Below are 22,283 nucleotides of genomic sequence, written 5' to 3' on the forward strand. Positions count from 1 at the left end.
ACGTGACTGAAGGTTATTCACCACCTATGAGCACTGTGTGTGTATGTGGGTTCTGACACCGTGTGCTGTTTGCTGTAATGTGGTGGACTGCACTACAGTACATCGCATAACTGATAACAGCTCCAGCATCGTCGTCAAACTGCAGCTTTAATGAGATACCGCTGCGCCGTCCACTGCACCGTCCACTGCACCGTCCACTGCACTGTCCAGCTAATGGCACTCATACACTGAAACACTGAAGTTATATTCAGTCAAGAGTATGCATAACTGTGTATGTTTGTGTGTGTGTGTGTGTGTGTGTGTGTAAGCAAACCAGCATCTAATTGGCTTTAGTACATGGAGTATATGAGCATGTGTGTGTGTGTGTGTGTGTGTGTTACTGCGTCAGAGCTGCAATCAGGTCATCCAGCGCCGCAGTCTCTGAGGGCTCCAGCAGTCTGAAAGTGTGACTGAACGTGATGAAGTGAGTGAACAGAGTGTTGAGGTGTGGGTGTATCTCCATGGCGATGGCGTCCCGGTAGTGAGCTCTGTACAGGTGAGCGAGGGTTCGAAACAGCAGCAGAAACACCTTCTGGACCAGGAACATGAATCCAGGTGGGAACTGTACATCTACACACAAACACAAGAACACTGATGACCCCACTGTAGCTTTTTTGGTTCTTATAAGATCACACTAACTGGACAAACATCATCACACTATGTGGACAAAAGTATTGGGACATCTACTTGATCAGGGCCTCTTCTGAAATCAATGGTGAGTCTATCCAGCTTTGGTTGGAGTGACGGCCTCTACTGTCCCTTTTGGATATAGTGTATAGTATATCGTGTATAGGGTATGTCTAAGGGCTGTGGAGTAGTGGAACCGCATCCTGTGTAGTAATAGTCCTCTATTTAACCTAGATTTCATTGTTTTCAGTTGGCTCACGATACAGCTCACTCATCTTTCCCAAAGTAAGAATTCATGCCTGACTGTAGCCGCAAACCTTTATTGTAGCTGGATAATTCAGATCATTCAAATGACCTGAACAGATTTCAGAACTGAATTCCTTTAAATATTGGTTTACTATATCTTGTGGAGTCCCACAGGGTTCTATTCTAGGGCCTATGAGACTGATGTTAATTATGACATTAAATGTAGTTATGAGTGGAAAAATAAAGTGTGGCCTACATAAAGGGTCTTCAGGGGTTAAGCTACTCGTTTTGACAAAACTGTGTCCAAAAAATATTACATTTAACAAACCAAAACAGAGCCATCACCTATTGATGTAACCTTTTTTTAATGACACACTGTGTACGACTTGCCGGCCAACTTAAGTTAAGCTCAACTTAAGCTCAAGTTAAGCTCAGTAGATGAACCCTTGGACTGGTGAGAACAGAACTTTTTTGTTTGTATGCTTTAAGGACAAAAGTATGTGGACACCTGCTCATTCATGTTTTTTTCTGAAATCAAGGGTATTAAAAAGAGTTCCTGCTTTTGTTGGAGTAACTGTAAACTCTACCGTCCAGAGAAGAAGACGTTCTACTAGATTTGCTACTAGAAACCAGACAATGCAGTTATTCACCGGTTTATGTACGCTATGCTCAGACTAAACAAAAAAAGGAGTTTTGCATTGCAAAGTTTGGCTAGCATGGCTAGCAGATTAGCACAGCCCAGAGCTGGAAACCATGCTCCACCATCCTCCCTCCTGCTGCCAGTGGTTTATGCCTTCTTGTATATTTGTGCACTAAGGACAAAAGTATTGGGACACCTCATTCATAGTTCTTTTGAAATCAAGGGTATTAAAGATCCTGCTAGAGTAACTGTCTCTACTGTTCAGGGAAGAAGACTTTCTACTAGATTTTGAAGCAGCACTGCTGTGAGGATTTGATTGCACTCAGCAACAAGCACAAGCAACTTCCCAACGCATTTCAGAAGTATTGGATGGAGCACCACCACTGTGTACTGTGTCAGCAATGGGTGCAACTTAAAGTAGCTGAATGCGTTCATTAGAAGGGGTGTCCACAAACATTACCTGCTCTGGTGGGAAACACATTCTCGTCTGTGAGGAGATCCTGGATGTAGGACATGGCGTAGTCAGTGTAGAGTGGAGCTGAACACTTCAGCCTCTTGCCATTGTCGTCTGTCCACTCATACACCCTGAACACACAACAGGAAGACGCAGTATTGGGTTCAGTGAACTGCATTAGTGTGGAGGTCAGTTCTGAAATGCATCAGGCTTGTTTATGACGTTCCTTTGAAGCAGGAAAGGTTTTCTTCTGATGAAGGGTCCACTGAGCTCATATTAGTGCAGGTGTTGCTGCACAGTAGAACAGTGCACCACCACTTCAGGTCTTCTGCAGTCAAACAGGGGCTTAACATGCCCTTTTTAGCAATCTGACCAGCAGTTCTCTTCCAGACCTCAACCGTTTCTGTTAACAGAAATAACTGCCATTTCTATACCGCAGGCAGCGACCACCTACAAACACTCTGTCTTCGTGTAGTCTTCTCCTGCTTTGTGGGCATTGGTTACGTTAACGTTCAGAGCATTGGCCAGCTGCTTAGAGGAAGCCATGGCTGCTGATTGTTGGGTTAGGGTTAGATTAGGGTTAGGCTTAGGGTCATCTGGCCTTTTCCTAAGCTATAACCCTAACAAGCTACCTGAGGTCTGAGGTCGGGGTACCCAAACTTTTGAACTTTTGCAAACTGTAATACAAATGGAACCCATGCACTGTATGACCCCACAGCAGAGCACTGTATAAAACAAGAAGGCGTGTGGCATGTGTGTGTGTGTATATATATATATATGTGTGTGTGTGTGTGTGTGTGTGTGTGTATTCTCAGGCTCCTCACTTGTTTCCAGGGCCACTGGCTGTTGGACAGGTTGTTGAGGTGCAGAATTCTGAGAGTGCGCTGCAGAGAAGTGTGATATTCTGAAAGAAGGATACGGCTGAAACACAAGGTAAGAGAGAGAGAGTGAAGCCCCCCTTTCACACTGCTACACTATACGGACAAAAGTATTGGGACACCTGCTCATTCATAGTTTCTTCTGAAATCAAGGCTATTAAAAAGAGTGAATCCTGCTTTTGATGGAGTAACTGTCTCTACTGGTCCAGGGTAGGAGGAGGAGGAGGAGCATTGCTGTGAGGATTTGATTGCATTGCACTGTGTTCTTCAGTTCTTCCACTGCTCCACAGCTCAGTGCTGGGGGGCTTTGTACCCCTCTATAGCCCACGCCTGGCAGTAGGCAGCATGGTGCCAATAGGGTCATGATTATCTGCTCCAGATAGTGGCAGTGCCAATCTACAGGGACTAGACAAGCTGTGTGTGTATGTGCATTTGCACATCTGTGTCAGTAGTGGGTGCAATGTACCCACACACGGCTTAATGGGACGAGTTAAAGGGGCCTCCAACATCAGGATGCCCCTGTGGAGCCACATTCTCTGGAGTGATGGAGCTCTGTCCAGTACTTGTGGGATGAGCTAGAGTGGCAGATGTTCTTGAGGCTGAATGCAATCAAATCCTCACAGCAGTGTCTCACCAGCCTACCTGTGGAGCAGACTGGAGTTTATGACTGACAGTAGTGCAAATAGTCATAGTGTAATTTATGATGGGTGTGTGTGTGTGTGTGTGTGTGTGTGTGTGTGTGTTTACATACTGTTAAATGCCATCCACTCCTGACGATCCAGGTCATGTGGCAGGGCGGTGAGTGTGAACAGGTCGATGTCAGTGATGCGATCCCTCAAGAAGAGCTCCTGCAGGTACGGTTTCTCCTCCAGTGATGGAGCGGTGTGCACATTATTGTTTTTCCTGTCACACACACACACACACACACACACACACACACACACACACACACACACACACAAAAAAGGACTCCTTAAATACTCCTATTTCCCACTGGACAGTGCGTTGTCCCAGCAGACGTCAATATGACACATCCAACAGATATAAATTTTTTTTTTTTTGAAAATGAACTTCAGGTTGATGTTAAAACCCAACATTAGACAGATGTTTAATTTTGGATTGGAAATCAAAAGATGCATATCTATTAAGCACCAACATCTGGCTGACGTCAGGTAAAATTGCGGTTGGACTGGATCCAATGGGTCGACATCAAGCACCAGCGTTGTACCGATGTCAACAACGTCTAACAGCGTTAGGGTTTCACGTTGTGTGGACACCATCATTATGAAGTTTAGCAGACGTTGCAATTGGTCTCCATATCTCACAACTAAATGCTGTTATTTTACATCAGCATGATGTTGCCGTGACGTTGGATTTTGGTTACTGAACATCACAACTTTGAACCGACAAAATATCAACGTCAGCCGTCATCGCTATTCTACAGGACGTTGTCCTGACAATGTCAAAACCCCAAACAAACACCCAAATTAGTTCAAATTAGACATGGGACTGGCATGTGCATTTAGGTGTGGGGGCGGAGCCTAGTAGGAACATGTGCAGTTCCCTCTGAGGCCAGGAGGGGGAGCCATTACGGCTCGTGGAATTTAACCTTTAAGCCACCGTTTGAGAAGGACACACTTTACATGCATTTCTGGACATTTTGAGAGATACAGAACTGTCATATGGAGCATATGGACAGTTGGCATGGTGCCAAGCTCAAACTAGCCACGGTATAGACGCTGTTCTCTCTGAAGCCTCAGAGCTTTATTTAGGCTACATTTCCAGCTCTGTCAGATGCTCTTATCCATACGCAGACAGGCTGGTGTTATCCACTACCCCGCACAAGCATTTACAGAACCCAAACACATGCCGACAGTGACGCAGATGAACCTACACCGTCTGCGCAGGGTGTAGGAGTGAGCAAACGCACAGGCCTGAAATCCATCCTGGAAAGAGAGCAGCTCTCCAATGCAAACAAGGCTCATTTTACTGCATGCAAAACGGCTGCGGCGTCACACACACTGCAGACGCACTCAGAGTTCAACACCTCAAAGTGTGTGTTTACGCACAGAGGGAAAGTCCTGATAACATCGATGCTGACCTCCACGTCAAAGCTCCAAATGACCAGTCATTCATGAGGCTGTACGTATGTGCGTGTGAATGGCCTTGTCCGTATTGATAAATAGGAATGTCAGGATGTAGTGTGTCTATCCTGTGTGTGTGTGTGTGTGTGTGTTCAGGGGTGTTTGTCCTGCATAGTATTTCCCTTTTCCTCTTATTTGGAACAGCAGCTAAACACAGAATAGTTGTTGATTTGCATGTAAACACTGTACTGCACTGGGAATGCTCCAGTAAACTGCACGTACCACACTTTCACACCACATACAGTACAATTACACACTACTGTAATTACTAACAGTTGTCCAAAAGTATTGGGACACCTGCTTATTCACTGTTTCTTCTGAAATCAAGGCTATTAAAAGAGTTGACTCTGCTTTTGATGGAGTAACTGTCTCTACTGTCCAGAGAAGAAGACTTCTTCTAGATTTTAGATGAACATTGCTGTGAGGATTTGATTGCATTCAGTGACAAAAGCGTTAGTGAGGTCAGGATGTTGGATAATGATCACCACCCCACCTCATCATCCCCAACTCTTCCCAAAAGTATTGAATGGAGCTTCACCACCATCATTCCAGAGAGCACAGTTCTTCCACTGCTCCACAGCTCCTCAATGCTGGGGGGCTTTATACCCCTCTACTAGCCCACGCCTGGCATTAGGCAGCATGGTGCCAAGAGGTTCATGTTTATCTGCTGCAGAGAGTCCTATTCTATTGGCAGTACTTCTCTACAAGGACTAGACAAGCTGTGTGTGTGTGTGCATTTGCACATCTGTGTCAGCAATGGGTGCAACTTAAAATAGCAGAACGCTGCATTTATTAAAGGGGTGTCCACAAATATTTGGCCATAATGTCAATAGCACTGCCTTTACAGTACTATATTTATGCAGATATTACAATTAGTGAAGCTTCCAGTATTTTGCCCCCTTATCTCAACCCCAGACCCAGAGTCCAGACGTGAGGAAACGGGTATAGGGGTGAGACGGGACGCCTCTTCATCGTATGCTGTAGGTTTGGGCTAAAGCTTTTTCGAGAGGGTTGTTCAGTGAGAACATGAGAAGAATGGAGGATAATGGTAACAGAGCGCCATGCTGAAGCAGTTTGCAGTGAATGACAACATGGCTGAACGTGGCGCCAGCTGTTGCTACCATTAACCCATTCATTTATCTGCTAAACACTTATTCATGAAAGCTCCCATTAGGTCCATGCCAGTGTACCAGGGTCCAGATATGACCGGGGGTCCATTCAGGTTCCCATATGGCTTTAATAAGAGGCTTTCTCCATAAGGTCCACCTCTGATGTCTCGTCTCTACCATTTTCCACCCCCCTTCATCCCTTAGAATTAAACAGACTATTTAATTTTGTACCGTGTCTTTAAGACCTAGTCGATACATGTAAATGACATATGTTCCGATTGGCTGCCCTGTATTGCGCCCTGTATTCAAAAAGCAGTTCAGGCTGAAACACTCAAAGCACTTACACTGTAGCTTTAATGTGAATGGGCGGAGCTTCGTTGCTGTTTTTGTGACATCACAAAAATAAAATAAGTACTAGCAGCTTAATTGTCATTAACACCAATCAGCCATAACATTAAAACCACTGCTTTGCCTAATACCGTGTATGGGTTCCTCCCATTTGACACCAGAACAGCTCTGAACTGTTGAGGCATGGCCTCCACGACACCTGTGGAGGTCTGAAGGTGTCCTGCAACCGATCCTCTAAGTCCTGTAAGTTGCGAGGTTGGGGCCTCCATGAGCATCAATGAGCCCTGGTCACAAATGACCCTCGTTTTCCATACCTAGGCCACTGTAATACCATGAACACCCCACAAGACCTGATGCCTGATGTTCACACCTCACCTTCAAGACCTGACTGTTCACCTCCTGCCTAATATGTAGATCCCAGCCCTTATAATGATGTTAGTTTACCTGTCAGTCAGTGGTTTTAATGTTCTGGCTGATCAGCGTATGGACCGGTTTATTAAACGTTATAGTGAGGAATGTTCCCAGGCCCTTTAAAGTTAAGGTGTATGACTATGAGTTATTAACTCTACATCTTCTTCTCCAGTAACTTCCATTAATTACTCAGTAAGTGCTAGGAAAATAGTATGTAAAGTAGGGACTGAAGCCTGGAGCCACTCATGGAGCCACTCACGTCTCTTGGGTCCAACCTCTGCAACTCTCCTGTATTTACCCTTTCTTTTCTTGCCCTATCTTCTCATCAAACACACACACACATATGTGTTTACCCATAAACAGGTCTTGCTTATATGACTCTGTATGAGAAAATGTATTTTTTCTCGACATACTCAACACACACTTTCTCAGTAATTTAGTAGTAGTTTAGCTACTGATTTGCACCAAAATCTTATTATATCATAAACAGTTCATATCAAACATGTTTCCTTAACACGCTGAACCCCTAGATTTATTGCTCACTTATTAGTCCTAATGCAGAACCCTCTATGAATGCTTATTAGGGCATATTAGCACACGTTGTGGAGTCCCACAGGGCTCGGTTATAGGGTTCGTGAAATTCGATGCTAATTGTGGCAGTAATGGAGTTTTGAAAGTGAAGACCTTGTGGGCCTACACACAGGGTTTAAGGGGTTAACAACACACACACACACACACACACACACACACACACACACACACACACACACACACTCGATTTTTTTTTCTTCCACTTTCTCTCTAAAGGTATGCTGGCCCTTATCTCAGCAACAGCCATCTGTCTGCCATGTGCATTCTTTCTGCCACATTTTACTGCTGCTGCTGGTGTGTGTGTGTGTGTGAGTGTGTGTGTGTGTGAGAGAGAGAGAGAGAGGTTTGTACTCACAGTTTAAGTACGCTGAAGTCGCTGTAGTTTGCAGCCAGAGTGGTGGAGGCCTCGTCCCCGGAGCCATTATAACTCTGACATCCCCCCATAGCCACAGAAGCTCATCCATAAGAGGAGCACTCTCTCTCTCTCAAAGACTCAGTCATTCAAGCTCAACCTCGCTCGCCCAAACTCCAAAAGCAGCCCGCCTCACATATTTATATTCACCCACGCACATGCTTTCATGCCTTAAGAGACCTGTACACACGCTCAGAAGCCAGGCCCTCCCTCACAAGTCCAGCTGCAGTGTCCAGTCAGAACGTAGTGTGGTGTGAAAGCTCTCTCTCTCTCTCTCTCTCTCTCTCTCTCTCTCTCTCGCTCGGTGTCTCGTATATCCTGTCTGAATGCACACGGTCGCTGTTTCTGGCTGCCTTTCCTCTCCACCTCAGGCCGTGTCCTCCCTCTCACTGTCTAACAAAGCAGACAGACAGGTTCCACCAGCGCTGAGAAAATATTTACACACACACACACACACACACACACACACACACACACACACACACACACACACACACAGAGGGTGAAGCCCACCCCCAACCCAACACATGCCTCTTCCTATTCGGACGCCCCTCCCTGCTGGAGTGTGGTTCCTCTCCTCTAGGAGCACTGTTGTCTTCCATGTCCATCCCGTCTCCATTTACACCCATACAGCTCCAACTATGGGAAGGTCTCCGGACACTTCGGATGTTCTGGAGGTAAATGAAGGTCGGGTCGTTACACTTTTACCACATATATGTGTTTAAAAACTGCACCGGTGGTCCCCAGCCATGGTCCTGAAGGCCCACTGTCCTGCCAACACACCTGACCCCACGAATGCCCTCATTAAGATGCTCATAGTAAGGGTAAAGTGGGCAGCCCCAGGAGCACGGTTGTCTTCCATGTCCCCCCAGTCTCCATTTAAACCGACTTTGGAAGGTCTTCACACACTTCTGATGTTCTGATGGCCAAGCAAGTTCAAGTCCTTACACTTTTACTGTATACACTACAGTATAATGTCCAAATGTTTGTGGACACCCCTTCTAATGAATGCAGCATTCAGCTACTTTAACGTGCACCCACTGCTGACACAGATGTGTAAATTCAAACACACACAGCTTGTTAAGTCCCTGTAGAGAAGTATTGCCAATAGATTAGATTAGGACCAATGGGACAGTGGCGGCTCAGCGGTTAGAGCGCCGGGTTATTGATAACAGGGTTGTGGGTTCGATTCCCGGGCTTGGCAAGCTGCCACTGTTGGGCCCTTGAGCAAGGCCCTTTACCCTCTCTGCTCCCCGGGCGCTGGAGTTGGCTGCCCACCGCTCTGGGTGTGTGTGTGTGTACTCACTCCCCCTAGCTCACTAGTGTGTGTTCACTACCACAGATGGGTTAAATGCGGAGGACCCATTGCGCTGTACAGTGACAAATATGTGCACCTTTACCTTTTACCTTTACCTTAGATTAGGATCATGAGGCCTAATACCAGGCATGGGCTAGAGTGGTAGAACGCACCTCAGCATTCGTTTCGGACAAGCAGGTGTCCCAATACTTTTGTCCATGTTCACGTGTTCTTGCTGAATTTGAAAAAGGGCTGGGAAAGGATCACCTTGAATTTAGATACAAATCTCAACAACAACCTCAAAAGTACTAAACCAGTGGTCTCCAACCGTGGTCCTGAAGGCCTCAGTCCTGACCTCTGTCCCAGCCCATCTGACCCAATTCATGTGGTGTAATGGAGTTGGGGGGTGTTTCTTAGCACACTCTGAGCCAGTAAATACCACTCAATCATCACTTAAATGTAAGTAGTCACCTGAATCCAACAGAACATGACATGGTAGCATGAAGGTGGTCCTGAAAGATCTCAAAATCTCAAGTTCGAAGTCCACGCCATGAAGAGCCGAGGCTGTTCTGAGAGCAAAGGGAGGCCCTAGCTAATACTGCTGTACCTTGATCTAGTGTATTATCAGCAAATCAGCCTCTTCACCGTTGGAAACATGTCTGTTCACCTTGCTGTTGCTGACGGTTGTTAGACGGTCTATGTCGGTATGCTCACATCTGGACGCTCTTAGGTTCTCATTCGCTCTCGTACTAGAAGAAAAACAAGAGCTGACGTTTAGTCACATCTGAAATGTTTATTGGTTTGATATTTGAATTTGAAGCCTAGAGTCAACAAAAATAAGAACAGGTACAGTATTGCATTTATACAAAAAACAAACAAACACCAGCATCAGTTTACGATACAAAAGGCATTTGACTATATGATGGTAGACCTGCAGTCCAGACGGACACAAACACACAGATGCTGAAGGCAGTAGATACCATACAATACTGGACCAGATGATGAATATGCTTCAGTCTTTTTGTTGTTGTTGTTGTTTGTCTACATGTTTACATTAACATTAGTCCAACTTTAGATTAGGTGTTCATTATGAATGTGATTTTCAGTCGACAACGCTCTAAAAGGTCTAATGCAACCTACATACCATGACAGAGGAGTACTGGTATTGGTGTTGGTCACCTAAAATAAAGCTGGACCTGAAGAGATACAAGAATTAAACTGATCAGTTTCACATAGCAGGCCTCAGTGCAGCTGCTCTTTCAAAAGGGGAACAGCTGAGGCTAGGACAAATAGTATTAAATAGTGTTGAGCTGAAGTATCGTTAATTAATATCAAGTACCTTGTTCGTTCATAAGCACTAATTACTAGCTATTCACTTTTCCTACTATTAAATCACTGTTTTACATATCTAAAATAATGTCTGTTAACCCCTTACACCCTAGATTTATTGTTCACTTATTAATCCTAATGCAATTAAGTGGATTATTTAGATGATATCTTGTGGAGTCCCACAGGGCTCAATCTTAGGGCCTATAAAACTCATGTTAATTATGACAGTAATAATGTAGTTTTTAGTGTGACTTAAGTAAGTGCGGGTCTAAGGGGTTAACTCCCAATTTGTGGAGAAACTCAGGAATGTGAACACGGCCCACAATGTGCTACCATGGGTGCTTCTGCACCTTACTGACCCTAATGACGAGCGAAAGAGCTACATGAAGAGAAAGTAAAGCCGCTAGTGAGCGAGTGTGTACACTTGGAAGACAGGATAAAGAGAGATTACAGACTCCATCGCCACAGACAGTGATCAGAAGGCAGTGTTGAGTTACTGTAAGAAGCGTACAGTACAGGTAGAGAATCTTACTAATGCTGTGGAAGGGCAGAAAATGGGTTTACAGAGACGAAATGTAACCCTGTTTTCCAGCAAGAAGGAAAAAAAAGAAAGAAAAAAAGATGAAAATTGAAATTTGAGAACAGGTTGAGAACAGGTTGAGACTTTGGCAAAACCATGAATTAATTCTCTGAGACAAAATTGAAAAATTATAATAATAAAAGAAATAGAGATAGAGAGTTACATTCAAACACAAGGCCTGGGTCTGATGGACCACATCCTCTGTCCCACACTCATACACACATCCTCACACACACACCTGCATATTAATTCATCACAAGATAAAGTGTTTGCAAGCGCTCATCCATGGACACAGTGGCATAAAACACAGTGACAAAGCACTCTCAATACCACCACCACCACCACCATCATCATTATCATCATCATCACCGCCATCATCATCATCCTCCTCATCACTGCATCTTACAGCTTTTGGTATAAAAATCAAGTTTTCAACAGTGCAAACTGAAAAACACACGGATTGAGCTTAGTAAAGTGACTCATATGCACGCATACAATCCAATCATTCAGCAGGAAATGAAGGAGTGTGTTTGACAGCTGTGAAAGCAAAGAAAACTCCATAAATAAAAGCACTCCCACTTCGTTATTGCCTCTAAATTCACGTTCACACCAAAGCTTTGTCTTTTGCCAGTAACTCCTGGTGAAAGTGGACAGACTGTAGGTTCAGTTACTGAGGAGAAGAATTAAAGCCACAAGCGTACAGTAACCAACACCCGGCGTGGTCAGGGCATGCCTAAAGCAAGGGTCTGAGAATGGGTCAACGGCAGGTTGGTCTCTGCTCCTGCTCTGTATCTTCCACTGAAATCTGGATAATTAGATCTTCTATTCATTTATTAATTAATTTATTAATTCAGAATTCCAGACCATTAGAAATGCTATACACACACGTGAACTACGACATGACTCCAAAACTGCCTGAAATATTCATAGTATTTGCTGCCACAGAAAAAGCTTGTATCTTCATTCTGTGAATCTTTCACTGTGTGATGAATGGACCAATAGAAATGCTCCAAAATGACTTGGAATAACATCTTTGTACACTGACTTCCACTGAGTGTTAAGAAGGTTCTTTTCTTCTACTGTAAAGTTGCCGTTTTGGAGATATGGGTTTTTTGCGCAACAGCGATGCTGTACAAATATTTCATATTTAATATGAAGTAAACTCAGTTTAGGATCGAATGGGTCAGTACTGTATCCAGTTGAAGCTACGGTCAGTACAGGGTGCAATTTTAAGCTCTACTTTAGAAAAAAGTATTTAACGTCAACTGAAAATAATGAAAATACAGAAAATATGCAACGTTTGATGTCCTGAGCAAACAAAAATACAAAAATCATAATAATAAAATAATAATAATTTTAAAATAATAATAAAATAACAATAATAATAATAACAGATTGCTGCTGTCCAATGAAAAACATGAATCTCCATTTTTGGATCTCCATGGTTTGAACCCTGTAGCTGCTTCTATACACTGTGTAGCTAATTCTGGATGAATCGACCAATAAAAATGCTGGAAATGACCTGGAATGAGCTCTTATTTTGCACTTTATGACTTCCATTCACAGTTCAGACCATTTTTCCTTCTCCTGTAAAGTCACCATGTTGGAGATACATGTTTTTCACTGGATCATACAGAATCAAATTATTATATATATTATATATATATATACACACACAAACACACAAACAAATAAAAAATATATATTTTGACAAAAGTATTGGGACACCTGCTCAGTCATTTACTTGAATAAAGGATATTAAAATAGCTGATCTTGCTTTGGAGTGAGAAGAAGAAGACTCTACTAGATTCTGGACGAGCATTGCTATTGGATGGAGTATTCATTCCAAAAACCACAGTTCCACTATGGGCTGGGGGGCTTTATACCCCTCTAGCCCACACCTAGCATTAGGCAGCATGGTGCCAATAGGTTTAGGTTTATCTGCTCCAGTGAGTCCTATTTTATTGGCAGTACTTCTCTACAGGGACTAGACCAGCTGTGTGTGTGTGTGTGCATTTGTAGATCTGTGTCAGCAATGGGTGCAACTTAAAGGAGCTGAAGGCATTCATTAGGAAGGGTGTGGACAGTGTGCATATCGTCGCTGTCACACAAAAATCATTCATCACAAACAGCAGCTTTACAGGAGAAGGAAAAACCTTCAGAACTTTCAATGGATGTCAATCTAAAAGACTTTATTCCTGGTCATTTTGGAGCATTTCTATTGGTCCATTCAACACAAGATTCTGCTACAGTGTGAAGAACATCTGCCAGATTTATTGATGTTAGAGCTGGGCAGTATGACGATATTTAATCATATGGTGATAAATGTTGTTATCGTGGTACACGATATGTTTTTCTAAGCATATCTCGGATATCGGCAGGGCTTAAAGGACACCGATCTACAGCACATTTCATTACAAACAGTGTAATCGCTTTGGTTTAACTGGATGAAGTGCAGCGTATTTTGAGTGAAAATCCCTGTCCTCAGTGTGGGAGAGTATTTGAATTGTACTTTTTAAGAATCTGTCGCTGCATTTTTTTCTGTGATCACGTGTATCGCAATTAATATTGTGTATCATGAAAATTACTTTTAAATATAGGGATATAATATTTTTATATTATATCGTCCAGCCCTAATTTATGTAAAAAATGGAGATACAGGGATTTTGTGTGACACATATGAGAGTTTGAGAATGGAGCTAAAAACTGAGTCTGAGGACCTGGCCACATATAGATCCTGAAAAGACCCTGAAATAAATATGTGCGCACACACACACCGTACTTCACACGAACATGTAAACGATGATTCCATAATATACCGCAGACACAATGATGCACAATCTGCAGGTCCTTACACTAGCTACAGAATGCAACCTTATTGCATGTACACAGCACTCTAAACTGAGTATACCTCGTAATCTATCCAAAACTATTTCTTTACACACACACTCACTCTCACACACACACAATAATGCAGTACTGTGCAAAAAGGTTTAGGCCCCTAATCCCATCACTCTAAACCCCTGTCTCTCAGCAGTGAGAGAGTTTTACTGTAGAAGCTCCAGATCTCATCAGAACAGATAAAGCAGCTGAACATAAATCCAGTAAAAAGGAGAAACAAGAGCTTCTCATTCTGAAGAAAGAAAGTAGTGAGATCTTGTCGGTGAGCTAGTCTGAAGAACAGAGCTCGGTTCCTCCAGGTTTCTCCTGGACGCCCCCCAGTCCAGCCAGCACAGCGTGGAGGATGTGTTCAACTCCATCAGCAGCAGCAGCAGCAGCAGCAGCTCACCTGATTCACCATCATTAAGCCCTGATTTACCATCAAACCAGGTGTTGATCTGAGGAGAACTATAAATAATACTAGACTCCATGAGGAGAACTTTGGAGATGTTCTAATGATGAACACAGTGATGGAGAACCACCACCACTTTCTGTAGGAGTGTTATTATTAGTGTTTTACTGAGCAGATAAACACTTCCTGTCCAAACGGCTGATTTTTACAGGTGCCTAAACCTTTTTGCACAGTACTGTACACACAGTGGTGGAAGGATCTGGCCCACATAGACAACGGTGTTTAGTTTTTCATTTGTTTTAAGGGAGAAGGCCAGATGAAACGCTCTTAGTTCCTGCGAAGGGCCTGATTAATCAGCCTGCAACTATTAACCAACCTAAACAGAATAAGAGTGGTCAATGGGGACTAGCAGAAGAGCAAGCCTATCCACGAGGAGTGTGTATGAACAGCTGCAGTAAACCACACCCTTATTCCTCACTCGTACTGGTGTTCTTGGTTGGAAGGACACTGGTCAGCATGGCTCTGAGGAAAAGGGAGGACGTCACAGCTGTGGGCTCTCAGCAACATTTCTATATTGCCACAGCAATAATGACAGCAAATAGAAGAATTCCAGACCTGCATTTGCTCGGCAAGACTGCATTCAGGCCAGCAGCTGCTGCTACGCAATGGGTCAGATTTCAAAACGGCCTGACTCCATAATCTGGACTGAAAGAAACGCTGGGCTCTGAGAAAATGTGTAAACGAGGCGTTATATATTTCGTAGGTGGAGCAGTGGTGACCACGGAGATACACAAGAACACTAGGGTGGCTCTGGACATACGTTTGTTACATTGGACCATTAGTACTTGAGTTTTCTCCTACAGAGAGAGAGAGAGAGAGAGAGAGAGAGAGAGAGAGAGAGAGCAGTATGAGATTAGTTAAAAAAAATAAAAATAAATAAATAAATAAAATATATTAAAGGCATATCTAATTAGGCCTGTCACGATAATTACATTACTGATGTTTCGTGTAAAATATGGACATGACCTCAATTATTTTCGGTACAAGACAGAAAATTAGTTTAAACAGTGGTTTTATTTTTATTTATTATGTATCTATTTATTTAGCATATTTCAACATCTTTTTTATTTCAATGTCCAAATATTCTTAATAATTAAAAGTTCACTGCTCTTTAAAAAGGCCGTACCTGCACTATATATTATTATTAAAAGGACAATAATATAATTTATTGCAATTTTCTGGGACAATATATTGTCCAACAAAAATAATACGCCTTACTGTGACAGGCCTACATATGATGCAGGTACACTCACGTGTTTATAGTCACCTTTAGTCTGTTTTCTGCTCCTTAGAAGGAGGAGGGGCATCTGTGATGGACATCACCATGGTTCCTGCAGCCATGCCACTTGATGCTTTGGCGTCGACTTCACTGAAATGTTCAGGAATGGAGCAAAAACAGCAGATCAGGAAAGCCGGCCATACATGCATCAATACAGTGACCACACAAGCACGCTGCAAGGCTACAGTAGGATCACACTGCAAGTCCCGATTTATTCGTTTGGCTCAGATCTGATCTTATCTGTGTTTGTAACAGTGCTGGGGCTGATAAATACATATTGAGAAATGATAAATTAGGACATTACTGTCATTATTGTGCATCTCTGGAATAATTATTTTAATAATAATCAAAGTTTATTAATCACATACATGAAATGCTCTGACAACCTGATCATATAATAATAATAATAATGATGATGATATGTACAGGTAAGAAATAAAAACATCTAGGAATCAAAAAGTGTTTCTAATCCACTTTATGGATTTAAATGCATTCAGCAAAAAGAGCGTTAGTGAGGTCAGAATGTTGGACGATGATCACCACCCCATCTCATCTCCAACTCTCCAACTCATTCTAAAAGTACTGGATGGAGCTTCACCATCATTCCAGAGTACACAGTTCTTCCACTGCTCCACAGCTCAATGCTGGGGGGCGGGGGGGCGATTATACACCTGTCAGCAATAGGTGCAACTTAAAAGTAGCTAAATGCACTGATTAGAAGGGGTGTCCACATACATTTGGACATATTATGTATGAAAAGGGCACAATTTAATCTGGAATAAACCCTTTCTACACGCCTAAAGCATCACAGACAGCCCACACAAACACACTGCAGCTATTCCACATAGGAAATATCGCAGAAAAGCTTCCCGGTGTGTGGTAGCCTCCGGTCAGGTTTGTGGGAAACGGCAGTCAGGCTGATGGCTAGAAAAAGTGCTTAAGAAAATAAGGGACTAGTGAAAGCTTCTTGGCTTTCTGTGGGTGTATCCATGCATCTACCTGGCGAAGAGCGCTCTCTCGTTTTTGGGCTCCACAGTCAGTTTCACAGCCTCTTTGCCACTACCAGCAGTGACCGTCTCCATGACCGTCTCGCTCCTCTCCTCCTCTTCTTCACTGTCAGAGTCACTAGAGCTGCTGTCAGACGCCACCAATGGAGCCTTCCTCGCCCCACACACACTCCACACACATGCAGCCGATCCCTTCACTGAAACACACATTTAAACTCACACTATTGTGGCTTTACTTCTACTGTTACTGTGGGCTTATACTGACTGACAGAGACAGCTGACACTCACCATCTTTGTCTTGATTTTGTTTCCCAGGGGTTTCTGAGTCTACTGGTGAGCTGCATCTCGGCCCAGAGTCTGAGCTACAGAATGAACAGAAAAATAGGCAAGTGTTGGAATCTGAGCCACTTTAATTACTGTGATGGCTAGACGACTGGGTCAGAACATCTCCAAAACATCAGGCAGGTCTTGGTCAAGTGGTCATGGGGTGTTCCAGGTATACAGGGCCTTTGCTTTGGACAGGTGAAACCAAGACTGAAACTTGCACAATAACACAGTGACCGCAAGAGAAGAGCATGGAGAAGGAAAGGAAGGGCTCATGAACATAGCCAAATCTGTCAAACATGGCGGAGGCAGTGTTATAGCATAGGCATGTATGGCTGCACCTATTAAAAGTGCTCCAAGGAAGGACAACCATTAAACAAGCACCCAAGGCTCATTGAGGCTAATGGAGGCCCCGCCTCACAACTTACAGGACTTAAAGAATCTGCTGCTCAGTGCCAGATACCACAGGACACCTTCTGAGGTCTTGTGGAGTCCACGCCTCGACAAGTCAGAGCTGTTTTGGAAGAACAAGGAGGAGCTACACAATATTAGGCAGGTGGATTTTAAGCTATTTATCTTGGCTATTCATTTTCATTTGCTCAGAGAACCAGATATGCTCACCAGCAGAATGGCTGGAAGTCAGTAAATGTGGCCCAGCCTTTCTCCTCACTGTCACTCAGCTGAGCTGTAGAGCTGCCCCATACTCCAGAACCTGTGTCCAGGGCAACACTCGCAAAATCAGCCTTAAAGTTAAAGTCGTCTTCAAAACTCGCCACCCAGCCTGGACCTACAGGAGCCGGACAGAGAGAGATAATTCGATAATGGCAGATAATTTCACTTAATTCATGAAATAACAGATAACACATATATTGTATGAAAACAGAGACATCTACATGTACACCATATGGACAAACGTATTGGGACACACCTATTCACACCGTTTCAAACGGTCCATTGCCACAGGTGTATAAAATCAAGCCTCTAGACCTGCAGTCTGTCTTTCTTCCACACATCAGTGAAAGAACGGGAGGTTCTGAAGAGCTCACTGAACTCCAGCGTGGTTCTGTATGTAATAGGAGACACCGCTGCACCAACTACAACAAGTCAGCTGGTGAAATTTAGAACTTCCCTCCTAGATCTTCCTCCATCAGCTGAGAGTGGTGTTATTATTGAACAGTGGAAGAGTTTAGGAGGAACAGCTCACAGAGAGCAGCTCAGTGTCCACCGAGTGTCTGTCAGACCACGTAAAGTTACAGAGCGGGGTCAGGGCCGAGTGCTGAGCTCAGAGCAGAGTGCAGAAAAGCCTCCAGCTGACTCAGTAACTGCAGCAGAGCTCCAGACCTGCTGCAGCTGCTGGTAGAGCTCAATATTAATACCTATGGGTTTAGAACGGGACAGCAATAAAGCTCCTGTAGGTGTGATATTTAGGTGTCCCGATACTTCTGTCCATTTAGTGCATCATTATATAACTACATAACGGAGTGTTGTTATGGGACTCACTCTGCGGGGAGCTTGCTTGTTTGCCCATCTCCTGGCTCTGGTTGTCTGAAATCTGCTTAGCCTCTGGAAAGCGTTCCAGATCAGGTGACCCCAAACGCCTTCGAGCTCCGCCTTCACCCTCACTCTTCAGGGTGCTGGACACCACCCCAAACCTGTCCAAGAGAATAGGGTCACACAGCTCTCAGAATCAGCATCACACAAGAATTTCTACTGTACGTTTCTATGAGCCTGGGAATGGATTATTAACCTGGTTCTGGACTTCACTTGTGTTGCATAGTTGATTTCCTTGTCCTCCCAAATGTCCTCCTCCTCTTCAGCATCATCAAACTGCCGAACCTTCTCCTTACTGCAAGCCTCAAACGCTCCAGGGCTGGGCTGATAGAGGACAGAGGAATGTGAGCTTAGCACCATCAGTGCAACAGAGAGCGAGAACCATGACAAGAACCAGAGAGAATATAAGGGGATGAGAGCTACGCCGCATAAAGTAGGTATTGGCAAGTGAAACCATCTTAAATATAGTCTAAATACACTACATGTCCAAATGTTTGTGGACACCTTCTAATGAATGCATTCAGCTACTTTAAGTTGCACTCATTGCTGACACAGACACAGAGCTTGTCTAGTCCCTGTGGAGAAGAAGTACTGCCAGTAGAATAGGACTCTCTGAAGCAGATAAACATCATGAACCTAGTGGCACTATGCTGCCTAATAAAGCCAGGCGTGGGCTAGAGGGGTATAAAGCCCCCCAGCATTGAGCTGTGGAGCAGTGGAAGAACTGTGTTCTCTGGGATGATGGTGATGATGCTCCAGCATTGTGCAGTACTTGTGGGATGAGTTGGGGATGATGATGATGTGGGGTGGTGATCATCATCCAACATCCTGACCTCAGTAACGCTCTTGTCACTAAATGCAATGCTTCTTCACAATCTAGTAGAAAAAGTCTTCTTCTCTGGACAGTAGAGACAGTTACTCACAAAAGCAGAATCCACTTTTTTTTTTAATAGCCTTGATTTCAGAAGAAACTATGAATGAGCAGGTGTCCAAATACTTATGCCTGAAACAAGCAAAATGACCCAGAGGAATAAGAGCCTTTCTGTAGGCAGAATTACTTAAGCAAGTAAAAATAAGTTAATCTTAGTACAAAAATAGACATATCAGATATTTAGACTAGATTCAAGAGGATTTCACTTTCTAAGAGATCATTTATACAGTGAAAAAAAAAAAAGATCTGAACTCACGCCCTCATCCACCAGGCTACAGTTGAATCCTGCAATTCGATTAAATGATGAACTGAAAGAGAAACAGAAACTTAACCATAATCAACCCAGCCTTCACAGAGACAAGCACATAATCAAAATGTTCTTAATGTTGTAGATACTAGTCTTACAGACCTATACTACAGCACTGTGCAAAGGTTTTAGACCCCTTTTGAAATTAGAATTAAGAGCTGCTCAGTAAGTGTTTATCTCCTCAGTAAATCACTGATATTAGAATAAACACTAATAATAACACTCCTACAGAAAGTGGTGGTGGTTCTCCATCACTGTGTTCATCATTAAAACATCTCCAGAGTTCTCCTCTCTCATGGAGTCTAGTGTTATTTAGAGTTCTCCTCAGATCAACACCTGGTTTGGGGGTAAATCAGGGCTTAATGATGGTAAATTAGCTGCTGCTGCTGCTGCTGCTGCTGATGGAGTTGAACACATCCTCCACGCTGTGCTGGCTGGACTGGGAGGCGTCCAGGAGAAACCTGGAGGAACCAAGCTCTGTTCTTCAGACTAGCTCACCGACAAGATCTCACTACTTTCTTTCTTCAGAATGAGAAGCTCTTGTTTCTCCTTTTTACTGGATTTATGTTCAGCAGCTTTATCTGTTCTGATGAGATCTGGAGCTTCTACAGTAAAACTCTCTCACTGCTGCTGAAAGACGGGTTTAGAATAGTGGGATTAGGGGCCTAAAACCTCTGGACTGTATGATGATGAAAGTCATAATAAGAAATGAGTTTATTAGTGATAATTAAAGCTAAAGTTACTTGATACTGTCGTCATGTTCTCCAAACTCATCGTCATTGAATCCAAACTGGTCGACAAAATTTGCTGTCATTTGCTGGATTTGGTAGTCTGAGAATACCTGCAAATTTGAGAACCACACACACACACCCACACACACACAAAGCAGTTAAAATACAGAAGGTAATCAAACAGCCACAGGCTAATACCAGCCTGTCTGATGTTCTAACTGATGATATGCAGAACAGCAGCATTGCCCGCGTGTGTTCATGTGCACACCGGTGTTGGCAAATTGGGTTTTGTGGAATCTCACCAGGTCCACTGCGTTTCTCTTGTTAATCTCTGCTAATGTTTCATCCACAAAGTTTTTCCAGCGTGCTCTATAGTCCTCAGGTAGCTCTGTAACACAGGCATCAGAGAAGCACACTAGCATTACCAGGAGCATAATTCACCATTAAAAAACACAAGGGTGTAAAATTAACCACTGAAACCACTGAGAGGTCAAGTGAAGAACACTGCTTTTCTGCTTCCAATGTGACAAAGGACACTCTGACAAGGGGCCAAATTTGATGGGATGATCAGGACGACTTGTTTAGAACATCTCCAAAACATCTGACAGGTCATGTGTGGTGTTCCCGGTATGTTCTATAGGTCAGGACCTATCAAAGGGGTCATTGATGCTCTCGGAGGTTCCACCTCACAACTTACAGGACTTAAAGGATCTGGTGCTAGCGTTAGTCTTAGTGCCACATACCACAGCAGGTTGGGCAGAGGTCTTGTGGAGGGTCAGAGCTTTTTTGGTGGCACAATGGGGACCTACACAAGATTAAGCAGGTGGTTTTAATGTTATGGCTGATCAGTGTCAGTTCTCACCGTTTATCAGCTGTGTGATTTGAGCTTGTGCTGGCTCTTTGTCCCCACACTGTACGACAGCATTGGCGATCCTGGTGAGATGACCCATATACCCTCTCCTCATGCCTCCCTCAGCCCTGCAAAACATACATGTCAGTGTATACACACTAACTAAAGACACACACACACACACACACACACACACACTCCTTAACCTTTAGAGTTCTTTTAGCACTTACTGTGTTTTGTCATTCTCCTCCCAGGCGTCTAGTATCCTCTGCACCAGCCTGCACTCCTGAAAGAGCTGTACACACACAAACACACGGACAAAATGAGGACACCCAACGAAAACCTTAGTCTTTAACATTAATTATTTAACATTGGATCTTCATGTGATCAGCACTGAGAGATGGAGGTAATCTAACTAAACTCACACACCTGAAGAAACGTCTTTATTTATCATTTGTAAAATTAATTAAAACACTTTTTAACCCCCTTTCCCAGACTCCTCTGCAGCTCCACCCTTCTTTCTGAAGGTCTCAGAGAGCTCTCTGGATCTGGCCATGGTGAGCTTCTTCATCCCTCACTTCAACCATCAATCAAGAGCAGACCAGACTAAACGTCTGATGTTTAAATAAGACTCCAGACTCCTCCAGAATAATCCTCTCCAACCATGTTCTGATCATCTGCAGCTGATGTTCTGCAGCTGAGTCTAATTCTACGCTTTTTTTTTATTTTTTTTTTTTATTATTATTTTTTTTTTTAATACACACAAGTATTAACGTGTGTGTGTGTGTGTGGGGGGGGTTCCTCATTAGAATTAGATTTCTATTAATTCCATTTTATAAATGATGA

General features: G+C 43.5%; 1 protein-coding gene across 4 annotated transcripts in view; it reads right to left on the reverse strand.

The window, feature by feature from the left end:
• The window catches only part of ppp6r2b (protein phosphatase 6, regulatory subunit 2b), a 32,437-nt gene that overhangs the window by 1,149 nt on the left and 9,005 nt on the right, over positions 1-22,283 (reverse strand). For 2 of the 4 annotated variants that reach the window (XM_072694490.1, XM_072694491.1), the window contains exons 12-23: positions 21,668-21,732; positions 21,450-21,565; positions 20,890-20,975; positions 20,600-20,697; positions 19,806-19,857; positions 18,815-18,942; positions 18,568-18,719; positions 17,689-17,854; positions 17,032-17,105; positions 16,736-16,940; positions 15,725-15,826; positions 9,970-15,254 (exon numbers count right to left, since the gene is read on the reverse strand). In XM_072694490.1, coding sequence (XP_072550591.1) covers positions 15,727-15,826; positions 16,736-16,940; positions 17,032-17,105; positions 17,689-17,854; positions 18,568-18,719; positions 18,815-18,942; positions 19,806-19,857; positions 20,600-20,697; positions 20,890-20,975; positions 21,450-21,565; positions 21,668-21,732 — 1,242 coding nt within the window. In that variant the 3' untranslated portion in view covers positions 9,970-15,254; positions 15,725-15,726. Of the gene's footprint in view, positions 610-2,012; positions 2,138-2,830; positions 2,928-3,635; positions 3,788-9,969; positions 15,255-15,710; positions 15,827-16,735; positions 16,941-17,031; positions 17,106-17,688; positions 17,855-18,567; positions 18,720-18,814; positions 18,943-19,805; positions 19,858-20,599; positions 20,698-20,889; positions 20,976-21,449; positions 21,566-21,667; positions 21,733-22,283 lie in introns of those variants that run through there. The other 2 variants (XM_072694494.1, XM_072694492.1) reach the window with 2 other exon arrangements.

This window comes from Salminus brasiliensis, chromosome 13, assembly GCF_030463535.1.
Source record: "Salminus brasiliensis chromosome 13, fSalBra1.hap2, whole genome shotgun sequence".
NCBI classification, from domain to species: domain Eukaryota; kingdom Metazoa; phylum Chordata; class Actinopteri; order Characiformes; family Bryconidae; genus Salminus; species Salminus brasiliensis.